Source organism: Nansenia antarctica (assembly GCF_963989245.1).
Source record: "Nansenia antarctica genome assembly, chromosome: 10".
Lineage (NCBI taxonomy): Eukaryota > Metazoa > Chordata > Actinopteri > Argentiniformes > Microstomatidae > Nansenia > Nansenia antarctica.
Window position 1 is genome coordinate 31607787 of NC_137680.1, and position 10442 is coordinate 31618228.

General features: G+C 44.3%; 1 protein-coding gene across 1 annotated transcript in view; it reads right to left on the bottom strand.

The window, feature by feature from the left end:
- Window positions 1-923: 923 nt before the first annotated feature.
- The window catches only part of fli1rs (Fli-1 proto-oncogene, ETS transcription factor-related sequence), a 13791-nt gene continuing 4272 nt past the window's right edge, over window positions 924-10442 (bottom strand). The window contains exons 2-10 of the mRNA XM_080541379.1: window positions 7942-8147; window positions 7301-7470; window positions 4923-5126; window positions 4626-4700; window positions 3903-3971; window positions 3490-3552; window positions 3250-3297; window positions 2172-2252; window positions 924-1969 (exon numbers count right to left, since the gene is read on the bottom strand). Of these exons, the coding sequence (XP_080397505.1) occupies window positions 1446-1969; window positions 2172-2252; window positions 3250-3297; window positions 3490-3552; window positions 3903-3971; window positions 4626-4700; window positions 4923-5126; window positions 7301-7470; window positions 7942-8147 (1440 nt within the window). The 3' untranslated portion in view covers window positions 924-1445. The remainder of the gene's footprint in view (window positions 1970-2171; window positions 2253-3249; window positions 3298-3489; window positions 3553-3902; window positions 3972-4625; window positions 4701-4922; window positions 5127-7300; window positions 7471-7941; window positions 8148-10442) is intronic.

A 10442-nucleotide genomic window follows, 5' to 3' on the forward strand; every position in this document is an offset into this window, starting at 1 on the left:
AACCAGATCTAGAATGTATGTCCAGAACTCTGCTGCCCGTCTGCTCACCTCCACTCGCCGCGATGACCACATCGCCCTTGTCCTCCAAAACCTACACTGGCTCCCGGTCAAATTCAGGATCCAATTCAAAATCCTACTCACCCCTTTAAAAAAGCCATCAACAATCTGGCCCCCCTCCTACCTTGCCGACCTCGTCTCACTCCACACCCCCCTCCCATTGCTTCAGGTCTGACGACCAATCCACCCTCAAGACCACCAGGACCAAGCTCCGGACCTGGGGTGATGGGGCCTTTTCAGCCACAGCCCCGTCCCTCTGGAATGCCCTCCTCAACCACATCAGACAGGCCAACACCCTCCCAACATTTAAACAGGCCCTCAAAACCCACCTCTTCAAGCTTGCCTTCACCAGTTAACCCTCTCCCCCTCCCCTTCCCATGTGTCCCCAGCACTACCATGTCCCTATACTTTATTTAATTTATTTTTTGTTCTTTTTATTATTAATACTCCAACTTTTCAGTTTGTAAAGCGTCTTTGAGTGTCTAGAAAAGCGCTATATGTCTAATGTATTATTATTGTTATTATTATTATATGATATTTAGGCAAAAACATAATTTTCCTCAAAAGTAACTTAAGCCATTATTTTAAGAAGGTGACGATATTCAGGTACATTACCAAGCTCTTGATCAAGGGTGCCTCTAGATGTGAGTAATCAGTGAGTGGTCAGATCGTAACACTCAACCAAATTTCTGAGATTGAAAAGAGGAAGTTGAAAATTATTAAGTAAGACTTCAGTGTCAGCTAAATTCTTACTTATAGGCCTACTGTTAGAAATTCTCATGAATGATAGAGGCAAAGTCAAATATACAAGTTTCTTTATTTGCATTACTACATGGGTATATGTGTTTATTGCTACAATTGTATGAAACATTCTGTACAAGTATACTTTTACAAATGTTAGATGAATATAATAATTGAGTTGAGTGAATCCCAACAACAACAAAAATGAAAAACATGACACCTTTTCACTATTTCAACACTGCTTACTTTTGATGACATTCCAGTTCCAACCTCTGACATATTACACAACATACTTACAATGTTAAAACTTGGTTTCTGATGTACTGAGTCACAGCATAATATCATAATATCAACATTCACAACATCCATGTTTGAGAAATGTGCTTGACTAACTACTTAACATTGTTCACACTCTTGCATGTTTCAACCCAACTTTGCCTCCGTTAAAGCTTTAAGATGGAACATTAACAATATCAGCCATTTTACATTCTCTCCTCACTAACCGAATTGTAACTTAGCATCACATCATTGTCATTGTCATGTTTCAGACAGAATTCAGACCAGATAGATCATGGTTAAAATCCTGGCCATCAGTCTGTTTCGGTAATATCATACCCTGCCAGGCTGGTTCGAGAGTCCCTCTGGTCTCAATAATATGAGCTCAGGTGGGAGTGTGTCCCTGGGTGCCGTGGCATGGGTGTCCCCGGATAGATGGGGCTGTTGGGTGAATTCCAATAGGTGGATGGGGGTCCAAAAAAGTTCCCGGGTGACATTGGCATAGGGGCGGGATGCGTGCCCATGAAGTTCATTTTGGGCTGGTGGCTGTGGTAGGACTGGACATAGGGTACCTCGGCCTGGTACTTAGCGATGCCCCCTTCCCCTCCGTGGCTCTGGTGTGCCTGCGAGATGCCCTGGAAGTCGAACTTGTAGGCATATCGCTTGCCGTGCACCTTGGTCATGATGTTCTTGTCGTAGTAGTAGCGCAGGGCGCGGCTCAGCTTGTCGTAGTTCATGTTGGGCTTGCTCTTGCGCTCCCCCCAGCGCTTGGCCACCTCGTCCGGGTCGGTCATCTTGAACTCGCCGTTGGTGCCCTCCCAGGTGATGATGCTGGAGTTATTGCTGTCGGACAACAGCTCCAACAGGAACTGCCACAGCTGGATCTGCCCTGAACCTGGTAGAGAGCAGGGGGAGAGCGATCGGTTAGGGGAAGTGTACAGCACATCTCTGTCTTTTGTAGGTGTCTCCTTGGCTAGAAACATACCTCAAACAGCCATTATTAGATCAATGCACACTTTGGTTTGGACCCTATGGTTTAACTTCTGCAAATGTGACCTTTTCACTGTGAGCATTGGATGGGTGGGCTAGACACCTACCCACAGGCCTGTGAGCGCTGGGGTCAGGCAGCTTGTATGAACTGTGTTTGGCTGTTCGGTTCTTGTGGTGGGCTTGGACTTCTGTGAGGAGACAGTGGGGCAAACAGGGTCATTCTGGTCATTGGGACACAATGTAAAAGGTCTGGGCCTGATTTGGTCCTGGAGCATGTTGCCCCCTTTAGTATCTATGACGGTATATTCTTGTGGTCTAGGTTTAATGTGCCCACCTGGTGGAGGTAGACGGTATATTCTTGTGGTCTAGGTTTAATGTGCCCACCTGGTGGAGGTTTAATGTGCCCACCTGGTGGAGGTTTAATGTGCCCACCTGGTGGAGGTTTAATGTGCCCACCTGGTGGAGGTAGACGGTATATTCTTGTGGTCTAGGTTTAATGTGCCCACCTGGTGGAGGTAGACGGTATATTCTTGTGGTCTAGGTTTAATGTGCCCACCTGGTGGAGGTTTAATGTGCCCACCTGGTGGAGGTTTAATGTGCCACCTGGTGGAGGTTTAATGTGCCCACCTGGTGGAGGGAGACGGTATATTCTTGTGGTCTAGGTTTAATGTGCCCACCTGGTGGAGGGAGACGGTATATTCTTGTGGTCTAGGTTTAATGTGCCCACCTGGTGGAGGTTTAATGTGCCCACCTGGTGGAGGTTTAATGTGCCCACCTGGTGGAGGTTTAATGTGCCCACCTGGTGGAGGTAGACATTGGAGGATGGGCTCACTGTAATGAATGGAATGAGGAATGGAATCCTCTGATTTCTACCTCCACCAGCCTTCCCCGGGTGCCCACCCAGACAGTGTATGTATGAACCTCCACCAGCCTTCCCCGGGTGCCCACCCAGACAGTGTATGTATGAGTATCCACCAGCCTTCCCCGGGTGCCCACCCAGACAGTGTATGTATGAGTATGAATACTTTTTAGTAATGACATGACTATTTATTTCTTACCCACTTACTCTTTGTGTGTGTGTGTGTGTTCCATAACAGTTCATGGCCCCAAAGCTGACAGTGTAAAGGCCACATTTGTCATCTAATTGGTTTGCTCAGATTACGTCATTATGCGATAAATGCTCACCCGGGTTGGCTAGACGACTGCTGATTGGGCCTAATGCTTGGTATGGGTCTGCAAAGGAGAGAAAGGGTTCAAGTTAGATTGATCTAATATGACTGCGTAGCATAGACAACATAACAACCCATATTGTTATAATGACTCCTTGAGCTCCAAACGCTATTACAACAGACTCCACAGATGCAAAACATTCAAGCTGTGTCTACTTCCTGTGTGACTAGACACTTGTGAGGGATGGATGCACACCTTGCGCGATTCTCGGGGGAGGCTCTGTGACTCTGGTGTTGTGTTGGTGCTCCATGGGAGAACCTACATTGTGAACGACAACATACAATATTTATCAGAACAATGAAATGATCAAATATTGATATAGAGTTTTCTGTTTGGTCATTAGGCGCTGTATCATTATTTACTGATTCAATTACTTGCATTAAATGCATTTTCTCCATTTCCACTTTAAGTCCTGATTTCTGAGTGAAACAGTTCAGTTGCTTAATATAGTGATCTGATTAAGAGAACTGAAACTAGTAAGTTGTGTTAAGTGTTATGTTAAGTTCTCTGATATAACATTACTATCAGTTCTCTGATGTAACATTACTATGAATCTTTCTTTATCTTTCTTTATTCATAGATTCTTTGTGTGGTGTTTGTTACCGTACCCTTTGGTATTGCAGGCATAGCATTCGATGACCAACTGTTCCTTCGGCTGATCTCCTCAAAGCTGTTCTCTGTTATAAAAGAAATGAGACATTTACTTTATTTAAAAAAAAAAAAAAAAAGCAGAAAGGCTTTGAAGAGGACAGAGCAGCTATGGAAGGAAGGAAGCCCATAAATGGAGTCCAGAAAAGAGGGATTTGAAGCAGAATACAGAGCTGAAGATGGTCCAGGATTCCTTGGGGTGAGTGTCCTTTTGTCCCGACCACCTCTGTTGCCATAAGATTGTCAATTGTGTCCCAAAGCAGGACCCATACCCCCCATTTCCTATGCCGGTGCAGCTGTTTCCTGTCTGAAACTGGCTGTTGAGTTGTGAACTCGTCAAAGAGTCGTCAACACAGGGCTACGCTTAGCCAAGAAACTTTAAAGCGTTGTAAACTATGTAATCTGGTTGCAACTCAATACTGCAATTTAATTATGATTCATTAAATCAATCAAATGTGTTCTTGTGTGTGTGCTTAGAGATCTGATTAGATCATTCCTGCCAAGAATATGACATTTTCTAAGTCTTACCTCACTTTCCCTCTGTTTTACTGGCTAGCTCGAGCAATTCTCTTATCTCACTTTGTTGTTGAAGGATTAACACCAAGTCCTTCTGTGTTTCAGAGTATGGAATGTTGTGAGTATTGTTGTTGATCTCGAATATGACTTAAAGTTCAATGTCTCACCTGCTTTGACCTGTAGTCTTGGCTGTTGCGGCGTGTTGTTGGTTGGAGTTGTGGGGTAGGAGAAAGTAGGGCTACCTGAAAGGAGCAAGATGGTTACAAAATGTTTTACTCAGATCAGTCTTGTATCTTTTCAGGGTATGAAAAAGTCCAAGATCCAACCCTTTACTGTGATTGCCTTGATCATGCTTCTGCCTGATAACCAGTCACATAGGTAGTCAGTCAGTACATATAAAGACATGTAAAAGATTCAGTCAGCCAGTTTAGGTTTCTGTGTGTCACAGGCCCATGACTCCTTACTCTGCCGGAGGTAATTGAGGTGTGAGAGCAGGATGTCTGTGTTGTAGGCAGTCGTGAGCTGCATCATGTCTTCCTTGGTCATCTTGCAGAGGGCCTTGCCGTCTAGCCCGTGGAAATGCATAATGTCCACTTCCTCCAGACAGTACTCCTTAATGGCCCAGTCCAGCCACTGCCGCACATGGTCCTGTGTCCACACTTCAGGGTCTGAGAGGTGGAGGTGGAGGACAGGAGAATCTCATTGTAACCTGCACAGCATGTTCTACTACCTGACTACTACTTGAACTTCCTGTACGACCCAAACCCTTAAAATATTTAAATCTAAGCTAAAAACCTTCATGTTTTGCAGCAGTTATGATTAAACATTAACACTTCTATCAATGTCTTTTTTCCATCTATTTACTTCTTATATTTGCTTTTATTCATTGTACGGTAAAAAAAAAAAATCTTACTATGCTCCTCTTTCTGTATGTTTAAATAATGTATATAAAGCACTTTGAATTGCCCCTGTATGCTATACAAATAAACGTGCCTTGCCTTGCCTTACTGTATCATATCTGTACTGTATTGCATATTGTATGATATTGCATTTCATCTCATGTAACTTGCACAGCATTTTGCAAAACTGTTCTTCTGCAGTACGACTGGTCCCGCTGTAGTACAACTAGCATCACTTTATTACCTTATTCTACTTTTATTTTTTATTTATTATTTATTACCTTACTTATTTTACTTTTAAAATGAGTAATAATTATTGTTGATTTTGTATTCTGCTGCAATGCCAATGTCGAAGATGCCTAAGAATTTTACTCTTGTGTACCCGTGTGTATATTGGATGTAATAAAAGCAATTCTGATTCTGAAGTGAGGAGGAAGTAGGAGAGGTGAGGTTTTGGTAATATGAGGTCACTTACACAGACCCAGAGAATCCTCATCCTTCTCACTTCATCAAATTAAATAGATGAGGAGCTTCTCTTTGTACAATTCTAACCCAAATTGATTGTTTAAACCTTCAGTGTTCAGTGTCGGATGTGACCATGTCAAAGGCAGCTTTGAATACCTGCTCTGAGGGACTACAGATGAACTGTAGCCATTTGGCAAAATCTTTTATTTTCCCCGTAAAATATATATTTTAAATGTTCCTGTAATATTAATCAAGTCATGTGCAATTTACAGTAACATGGTGACAGAATGTACCTCAGACAGGAGCTGCTGATCCACCTAGCCTCTACACCCTCGGGTCCTCATTGTCCTTGCTTCACATATGCAGCTATGATGTCATATCCGTGTATTATCACCACTATAATAGCTTGGCTTGTGTGACTCATAAGAATAGGATATTGTACTCTAAATCCACAAATGTTATGGATTTACCACACCTACTGGCGTCTCATAGTGTGATGTCAGGGAGGCTTTGGATGAGTCTCCTAGGAGTGAGTCATTCGCTGGATTAAATTCCCGAAAACGTGCCTCCTCCACACAAACAGGCTACTAATGACTTCTCCACACTAATCTATTTGAACTGGACAGGTGAAGCAATATGGCAGAAATGTCACCCAGATGATTATGGTTAGGTGACCACCATATAGCGTTTAAATCCACAAAGCACTGAAGAAAGGCAGCAGGTTTTAAGAATTGAATCCCTATCAACACTATGTTCATAAAATCTGTAATGCTTTTTGCAAATGCAAAACGGAGAGGATTGATTGATTCAAACATACAAATTACATAAAAAGGCTTTTTGACTCTTGGAAACCTGGTTTGCGGTTATGATTGAGAGAGAGAGAGACATTGTCCCTCTCTCTTTCTGTCACAGCTTGGTTCGTGTGTCACAGAACATTGGGTTCCATGTAACTCAGGCCCCCAACCTTTAGAACCAGGATGTAAACCAAACAATGATGAGTCAGTATCCTTTCCATCAATATCATTTAGCTATGAATCAAAGTATTACAGGTCATATCCATCTACTGTCAATAACAGTTTTATATGGTCTTCTCGCACTTTGAGTGAGTAAAGAAAAGCTTTAGAAAAAGATGAGCTTCTCACCCTATTTCTCTACTATTCTCTCTGCACCCCACCCCCTCCCCCTCGATACCACTTCCTCCACAAGAGCTAAATGCAGACAGCTGAGGTTGGCAATCTATGTTTCTAGCCATCACCAAAACTGTGCATCACTGAACCCACTCTGCAACCCCTTTACTGGTAGCAGTTTCACCACCATGAGATTGAGACTAATAACTCAAAATGGGTTGAGTGACTGTTTGGGCAGAGAGGAGAAACGTGCCAGTAGTCCAGAGGGACAACTCTTGAATCCATATATGTGCGTCATAGGGTCTGGGCAAAAATGTGCAGCGTCCCTTAACTGATGCACTGGCACCTCACCTGCAGGTACTATGACCCTCTTCTCCTCTGTGGCGTTGTTGGGCGGGGTGGCGGTCTGGGGGCTGACACGGGGCTCGGGGTACGAGGCCGGGTAGGCCAGCTGGCCTCCATCGTTGCTGCTCATGTGTCTGGAGCGTTTAGTCACGCTGCAGTCTACGGGGGACTCGCGACTGGGGAGAGAGCAAGGGAAGAGAGGTAGACGAAAGATGAAGATAGGTAACATTCCGGATTGGAATATGGATGCTTCGGTTTTGTATGATCCTGTAGCAAAAAAACAACTACCGGTAGTTAAAAAAATAAAATATATTATGTGTGAGGAGGAAACATCAATACCTAGTGGATAGTGGATAATAATGCATATGTACATTTAGAGTATAAATTACACAACCACACAATGAAGCTGATGGTGATAAAATGGGGTAGTAGTGGCCTAGTGGCTAGTGAGTTGGACTGGTGATCAGAAGGTTATGAGTTAAAATCCCACCTAGGAACATCACCACTAGTGTAGCCGTGAGGCCGTAAGGCACCGTGAGCCCTAAGTTACTCCAGGGAGACTGTCCCTGTAATCTCTGATTGTAAGTCGCTTTGGATAAAAGCGTCTGCTAAATGGTAAAAACGTAAACGATGAAGCACCCTCTCACCTGGTTCCGTTCACATGCTCGCCCCTCTTCCCAGAGTTCTGAGCTCCGGGCCCTGCCCATTCCGGCTCTGTGGGCTCTGGGCTCTCCTCCGAGGCCTGACTGAACCCCCCCGGTGATGTCATCTCCCCTTTCATGTGCATGGTGGGGGCAGTGGGGAAGGCTGGCTCGAATAGGGACTGGTCCTCGCTCACCACGGCTAGCGCTTCCTGTCGGGAGAGCGACAAAGAGTGGAGTCAGCCTTTACGGTAAGGGTCATGTGATGACATGTGATGTGGTGGCGATAGGAAACTGCCCACGCCTCTGAAACCACGCTACACGTTTGATGGATTCCTCTCAGGTTGAATGGTTCTTTTCCACACTTACAGGTTGAATGGAACACACATTGTCCAAATTTGACTCCCAATTGATTCCTACTAGGACCATACTGTATATACAAATGTATACACAGTGGCATATATTATATTAAGTTCAGAGTGGTTCGGAATGGTTTAATCCTTGAGTTCGGAATGGTTTAACCCTTGAGGTCAGAATGGTTTAACCCTTGTATTTGTTATGATACTTTCGATTAGTGGTGAAGATAACTGCTATCTATGCTCTTGGTGGCTGGTAGAACATTGCTTGGGAAATTGTGGCATGAAACATTAAAGTTAATTGATTTACAATAATTTACAATTAGCAATACACTGTCTGGCACTAGTTGGCGACCTTGAAAGTGGAAATAAAATGAGGAGAGACTTTCAGCATTGAGTCAAAATACACACAGGGGGTGGCTGTGGCGCAGGAGGTAGAGCCGCCGTCTAATGATCGCAAGGTTGGCAGATCGGCGGTTCGTGCCCCGGCTGGCCACATGTCGAGGTGTCCTTGGGCAAGACACTGAACCCCAAATTGCTCCCAATGAGCGGGCTGGCGCCTTGCATGGTAGTTTGCCACCATTGGTGTGTGAATGTGTGTGTAAATGGGTGAATGAGAGGCTGTTGTAAAGCGCTTTGGATAAAGGCGCTATATAAGTGTAGTCCATTTGCCATTACACACACACCTAGTGATCTTTGTCATAGTTTTATATTGTTGGAATTAGGGTTAGGGTGGAGGGGTTGGCTTGGCCTAATCAAGATTTGAGAGAGGCTCTTTGTGCAGCTTCCTGTGTATAAAGCTGACAAAGGCCCCAAACTCTACACCAACTCAAGATGCCACTTACCCAAGTGTGTGGGTGTGTATCTGTGTGGGGGAGTGTTGTGTCTATATGTTAGGTTGGGCGTAAGGCTAGGCCCTGTTTTTCAGTCTGTGTATGAGTAAGTGTGTGTGTGTGTGCGTGTGTGTGTGTGAGTCTAAGTGGGTGTAAGTGCGTGTTTGTTTAGAGGACTTCAGTATTGTCTTTGTGGCTTGTACGTCAGTGCTGTGCTTTTTCGGTGGCCCACAGGAAAATCTGGCCCCCATGTGCAGAGAAACCTTTTGGCACAGGCCAAGGGATAGGAAACAGAGGGGGGCCACAGTGTAAAAATGTGGGTCATTTTGAAGCTGGAAAACAACCTAGGCCTGAAGGTAGGGTGGCGGGGGGTAGGTGGGGGGGCGGGGTCATTGGACAGCAAGTATACAGCCTTGATTGAAGTTCTAAGTGCAGCAGTTCCATTGTCTGTGTTTTTTTTTAGCTCAATTGTTACCTGAGCATTGTAAACTAAGTCTTAATGCATGGCACCAAGTTTGGTATTTCCTCCAGTGGCAGACTAACTGCGATACATATTTAGAGGACTGTTATCTGAAGCAACAATAGCCAAAATGAATGGCAATATAGTGAATGGTTGAAGGGAATACACATTGCTTAGCGTGTATCTCTCTCTCTTTTTCTCTTTCATTTTCAACTGCTTTTCTCTCAGTTTCTTTGCCACTCTTCTATGGCTGTCTTTGTCTCTCTCTCTCTCTTTCTCGCTTTGTCTGTCTGTCTGTCTCTCTCTTTTTCTCTTCCATCCTCATCAGTTTTTCTTAGTTTCTCTGTCACTGTTCTACGACTGTCTTTGTCTTTCTGTTTCTTCTCACTCTGTCCGTCTGTCTGTCTGTCTGCCTCTATCTCTCTCCTCTGTCTCTATCTCTCTATATTTCTCTCTCTCCTCTCCTCTCTCTGTCTGTTTGTCTGTCTGTCTCTCTCCCTCTCTCTCTCTCTCTCTCTCTCTCTCTCTCTCTCTCTATGTCTGTCTCTAAAGCTCTGGGGAGGCCCTGCAGAAGTGAAACAGTGGGTTGTTAGGAGGCTGGGCAGCAAAGACTCATGGGAAGGGTCATGAAAGCTACAGCAGGACTGAGAATCTCTGTTGAATGCTTACAAAAAATTGGGCTAAAAGTATTAGGATGTGTGTTTTGTAGTGGAAACATTTAACAGCCCTAGCTCTTATATTTCATTAAATGTTTTGCCATTTTTTTGAAGGCATGTTTATGTGTTCACAACACTAAAGCACATACTCCCGCTCTTTCTCTCTCATCCTTTCTCTCTCTCTCTCTCTCTCTCTCTCTCT